The sequence below is a fragment of the Nanorana parkeri genome, unplaced genomic scaffold (genome assembly GCF_000935625.1).
Source record: "Nanorana parkeri isolate BGI_ZX_2015 unplaced genomic scaffold, ASM93562v1 scaffold161, whole genome shotgun sequence".
NCBI classification, from domain to species: domain Eukaryota; kingdom Metazoa; phylum Chordata; class Amphibia; order Anura; family Dicroglossidae; genus Nanorana; species Nanorana parkeri.
In genome coordinates, this window is record NW_017306429.1 from 245,061 (window position 1) to 251,060 (window position 6,000).

The following is a 6,000-nucleotide window of genomic DNA, read 5'->3' on the forward strand; positions in this document are numbered from 1 at the left end:
TAAACTCCAATGGGGTATGTGAAAATGTGTGAAAAGTGCCATTTTGGGCCAATATGTTTCGGTGGCAGAAATTTCGGTGCATCCCTAGTGAAAACCCCAGTACAAATATACTCAAAAAAAAGCTTTAAATAGAACCAACGACAAATTAGCTCAAATGTGAATGAGGCCTTAGGGTCAAATACAGTAGATACCCTTTACCTTTAAAACATGGAACAACATTTTCAAAGAGAACAATGGAAAAGGCTCAAAAATGTTAGTTGCAAAAGCTTTCAATTTTTTATTTTTTTTTAGGACAACAGGTTCTTGATTTTCTGGCAAAAATTGTCATCAAATAAACTGAAATCACAAGACAGTAGATTCACACCTACAAATACGCATGCCATTCACTAACACATTAAATAAAAAGGTTAAGTTGACTAGGGCTGCAACAACTAATCGACATAATCGATTATAATCGATTATTGAAAAAGTTGTCAACTTTTTCAATAATCGATTAATCGGCTTCCGATCAGTTGGCCCTGTTCACGGCTCCACACACGCTGTGCGCCGCACCTCCTCCCCAACTCACGCTCACCGCTGCCAGACCCGCCCGCATCCACGCTCTACACGCCGCACCTCCTTCCCGCCTCACACTCACCGCCCACCCACATCCACGATTGGCACAGGGACGCGGGGAGATGTAGTAAGGAGGAGCAGGTGTGGGGGGATGACAGCCGCTGATAGACAGGTCCGATCTCAGAAGCAAGTTGCTGGAAGACTGCTCAGGTATGCCTGCACTTTCCCACACATGGTGCTCTACAATGTATTGCTGGGATTTGTATTCCTCTATAGCTGATGGTACATTGTGCTGTATGTTATACAGCGCAATGTACCATCAGCTATAGAGGAATACAAATCCCAGCAATACATTATACAGTGTATGTATAATGTATTGCTGGGATTTGTTGTATCCCTGGTATATAGCTGGTGATATTCTGCACTGCACTGTATAGAGGACTACAAATCAAGGAATAATACATTATACAGCGCAATGCGGAATACCACCAGCTATAGAGGACTACAAAACCCAGCAACAGTACATTATACAGCGCAATGCAGAATACCGCCAGCTATAATGTACTATTGCTGAGATTTGTTGTAGTCCTCTATAGCTGGTGAAATTCTGCATTGCTCTGTATAATGTACTATTGCTGGGATTTGTAGTCCTCTATAGTCGGTGCCATTCTGCATTCATTGCTGTATAATTTTACACTTTCCTTTTCACTATATTGCACACCACACTATTTTTTTTCTTTTTTACTTCCACCGCTCCAAGCTTGCTCCTGTGATGGAGTGCAATCTCAATACAAGCTAGTAGTCCATCACTGGAGCCATTTTTTACATTTTATTTTATTATTTATCCGATTAACCGATTAATCGAACTTAATAATCGGCTAACTAATCGATTTTGAAAATAATCGTTAGCTGCAGCTCTAAAGTTGACCCAAAGCTTATATTTCAGTTTTAAATAGATGCTGCATATTTAATCTGACAGTTTTCTATATTCGTTGTGGATTCTACTGGTGAGATCTTGGAGCGCGAGTTCCTAGTTCTATATACACAAGCCCTGCCTATGAAAGATTTCCAACATCACTGTTGGAATTATTTTTCTTATTGGAAAATGCAGCAGGAGCCAGTACATGTGAAAATGGGCGTCTGAAACATCCAAAACAAAGTGGACAGGAACAGTCAAGAATAACAGCAATATGTTAGTGTTGGTGTATCCAAGACATATGAACACAGATTGACTCAGCCTACCAGGCTCCACTGAGGCCGACTCCACTGATGATTAAAATATCCAGTTTGGGTGGGCTGATCTTTTAAGATACACTGCCTGGCCAAAAATAGTCACACATGCCAATATTTTGTTGGCCCACTTTTAGCTTTGATTACGGCACACATTCACATTGGCATTGTTTCGCTTATGTAACGTCACAACATTTATTTGCAAGTTGTATTACTTTTTCACCAAGATCTTGTGGTGATGATGGGAGAGTCAGACCACTATGTAAAGTCTTCTTCAGCATATCCCAAGGATTCTCAATGGGGTTAAGGTCTGGACTCTGCGGTGGCCAATCCATGTGCGAAAATGATGTCTTATGCTCCCTAAACCACTTTTTCACAAATTTAAGCCCAATGAATCCCGACATTGTCATCTTGGAATATTTCCCTACTATCAGGGAAGACAAAATCCATTGATGCTAAAACCAGGCCATTCAGTACATTCAGGTAGGCAGATCTAATTTTTTGGGGACATAACGTGGCTGAACCTAGAGCTGACCAACTGAAGCAACCTCAGATCATAAAACTTATCCAATGGAAGGCTCTTACCCATTTGCTTAGCCAACTTCAGGTGGGGACTTTTTGGCCAATCCGTGTACTTAGACCATGTGATATAGAAACCATCACCTAGTCCCACAAAAACTGCAATCTGCAGTTGTAGGATTGTGAAACAATGCAACAGACTACAGTCCCACTACAGTCCCATACCGGTTCCAGATCTGCTTTACAGCTAGACAACTGTGCTAACTTCCATCAATACCTTTAAAAGGAGAGAGAAGATACATGCCCAATGCCAAGTTTGGATTTTGTCCTTTGTGGCTATCGAACAATATATTTAAATTAAAGAAATTGTGCCTGGAGTTCCGCTCTAAAGCGCAATTTTAGGCAATAGGTAAAATACAAAATCAGTAAGATACAAATGCTATCAATACTGCAACTGCGCTAAATTCTGGAAATCCACTTCATTTACAATAATTGGTCTCCCTAGTATTTTCAACACAAATTCAGAGCAGCTGGGGCTCCCGGGTGCCACAAACAAGTTTTACATGGTTTGCCAGTACGCCTGTATTTGACCCCAGAAGATAGCGCAAGATTTTGCGGTTACAGATGAGTTTTCCCAGAAAGGCACTTCCCATGATGCATCTGTGGTGTCAGGGCTACATCACCAGTGCCACACTCAACCAGCAAATGAAAAAAAAAAAAAGTAGTTGTAGGTAAAAGTAATTAAAAGTAGAAAAAAACAAAGTTTGTTTAATGAATGTAAAATTATTTTATATCAGCATGCAGAGCTGCACACAGATGTGATTTTTAGTGATAGGGGACCAAGGTCCACTTTTCAATGAACCATGGGGTTAGATACAAGGAGCTGCTATTGGCGATGTAGTAGGATCGGGGGCCGTCATTCTAACCTTTCTTCTGTAGTGATTCACTGATCTGAAATAAACATGCAGTAATTTCATATAAATAATGTGAACTCCCAACCTTCACGTTTGTTTCTGGTCATTAGCAAATGCTTGGACCAGGATGACTTCCAAGGAGCCTGCACCCTTGGAAAAGACAGCAAAGACAGCTCCCGTAGCTCTAGTTCCCCTTAACTAGGGATGAACTGATACTGAGTACTCGCCCAAATGCTCTGATACCTTCCCCGATATCAGCATCGAGCCAGCCAAACAGCACGGAGCCAGCCAAACAGCCAATCAGGAAGCCGGGCGGCGGGTAATGACCCACGGCCTAGCCTCCTGATTGGCCAGGAAGCCGGCTCTATGCTAATTGGCTGGGGAGCCAGCTTCCAGGCCAATCAGCATGGAGCCAGCTACCCTGGCAATCAAGAAGCTGGGCAGCAGGTAATGACCTAGGTGGCCAATCAGCATGGAGCCAGCCAAACAGCATGGAGCCGGGTTCCCGGGCAATCAAGAAGCTAGGCGGCAGATAATGACACGCAGCTCAGCTTCCTGATTGCTCGGGAAGTCGGCTCCATGCTAGTGGAAGTACCGCTATCGGTACTGGTGAGTAACGGATGATACATACGGATGTACTCGTAACCAAAAAAACAGCATCGGTGCATCCCTACCTTTAACACAGGTCTTTGTAACCAGGGGTATGAGACAAGAGCTCTGAATAAGTTGAATAAAACATTTTAACTTAAGGCTCTATTCACACTTGTGCGGGTGTGACAGGGCACCGGTGTGTAACAGCATTTTTTGTATGTCATATATGGGGCACTCCATTCGTTTCAAAGAGCTGACCGAAGCACAACGATCTCACCAAAGAAACTTTTTTCTTTAAAATGTTCCACAGCAAAATGCTTGGTACTTTGGTATATAGCAAGGTGCATTTGGGTGCAATTATCAATAGCACATCTCACAGAATGACAAGCATTTTGCTGTGCTGTGGTACCGTGCACTTTGATGCAAATCAGAGATGTGAACCGAGCCTTATTGAACCTGAAATCAATGTGGAAAAGTCAACTTGACATTCCAGATGACATACTAATAACACTGTTAGTAATTGTTGCTCAAAAGCAAGAGCAAAAACCTCACTAGTTTTAACTACACTGTGCGATTGTGATTTTACATGGTTATACAAATATAATAAATTATGATTTTATACTCGCTGACTTTCTCCTAGCTATTCGTACACAAGATCTTCTGCAGTCACATTGGCACCTAACAGTACTGAGGATTATTATTATACAGGATTTATATAGCTGTATAAGTCTTTACGTCACCCTAGATATAAAGTTTAATTTAGAATGGGCCAGCCTGTGCGGGCCTCACAGCATTAATTTCATGGCTTGTGTACAAAGGTATTTATGTGTGAACTGCTTTTATTACACATACAAGTCAATGACTGTACAAGCAACTCAGAAGCAGCTCACAGTAGGGCTGCAACTAATTATTATTTTCATAATCGATTAGTTGGCAGATTTTTTTCCCCAGATTAAAATCAGATAAAAAAAATTAAATACCATCTTTTAATTTAAAATACAATACACAAATGCAGTGTTATAAACAAAGTTTACTTCAGAATAAAACTGCATGCACAATTTATTGCACTGGAACGCATGGCATTTTGGTACCGCGGGTTACGGTGCAGGCGATCACACAGTGGGTGGAAGGCGCATTTGGGTTGCAATTGAAATGAATGGCACTGCAATGCACCTCCCACAGCAGAATTTGTCAGGGCGAAACCAAAAATGACTTCATTCCCAACTTTTATCATTTTATTTTTTTTAAATAACTGTATTATAAGCACATGGAGCTTGAATAGCTTCAGCCAGGGAATGACAGCTGCCCATGGCAAGATTTCACAGAGGGCAGATGAATGTAAATACCGCAGGTAGAGGGCTGATGCAATAGCCAGCCTGCTATTGGCCTTTTCAAATAGCAAAAGCCAATAGCAGGCTGGCTATTGCACCTGCCCACTGCTTGCTGTGCCCTCCTCCCAGCGTGGAGGAGAGAGCTGGGGATCCAACTAACTATACAGAGTATAGTTGACAACTATTCTCATAATCGATTCGTTGGCTGCAGCCCTAGCTCAAAGCAAGTTAAAGTAATGGAAACCCAAAGTCATATTGCATTCAGACCTGGGGCTGTGCAATAATCTGCAGAAGCCAGTGTATTGCACCTGCAATCCATTGATTGCAGTTGCAAGGCTCTGCATGCTCCAATGCATACAAGTTAATAAGTGCACATTTCTATTTTGAATGTGGGTGCATTTGTCAAACTTGCACTGGGCAGACGTAGCAAGACTTTGTGTTTTAGTTTGTGTCTGATAAAGCGGAGCTTCATGTCCCCGTTGTCCTTGCAGTGTCCTCTCCAGTGTGACCCCGGTGTGCATCTTAAGGTCACACACATGACAGCACAGTTGTCAGACCGGCACAAGCGTTACACCCTAACCAACCCCACCGCAGCACGGTCCACGTGGGGTAAAGAAGAGGGCTATTCTGCAGAGGAATAACGCTCATTCATTGAGCGGCGCGACCATTCCACAACAGAACGCCCCCCTCCCTGTGGTGGAAGAAGCAGCAGCGTCTACTTACTGAAGTAGAGCCGGTACTCTATGGAGTTGGGCCGCCCTCTCTCTTCTATGCTGTAGCGCTGCATGCTGAGGCAGCGGAGGACCGCCACGGGCTTTCCGGGCCGCTGAGTCCAGGCAGCTCGGCACAGCCTAAGCAAG

General features: G+C 43.0%; 1 protein-coding gene across 1 annotated transcript in view; it reads right to left on the minus strand.

The window, feature by feature from the left end:
- The window catches only part of PPA2 (pyrophosphatase (inorganic) 2), a 32,735-nt gene that overhangs the window by 26,437 nt on the left and 298 nt on the right, over nt 1-6,000 (minus strand). The window contains exon 2 of the mRNA XM_018554480.1: nt 5,864-6,000. Within this exon, the coding sequence (XP_018409982.1) occupies nt 5,864-6,000 (137 nt within the window). The remainder of the gene's footprint in view (nt 1-5,863) is intronic.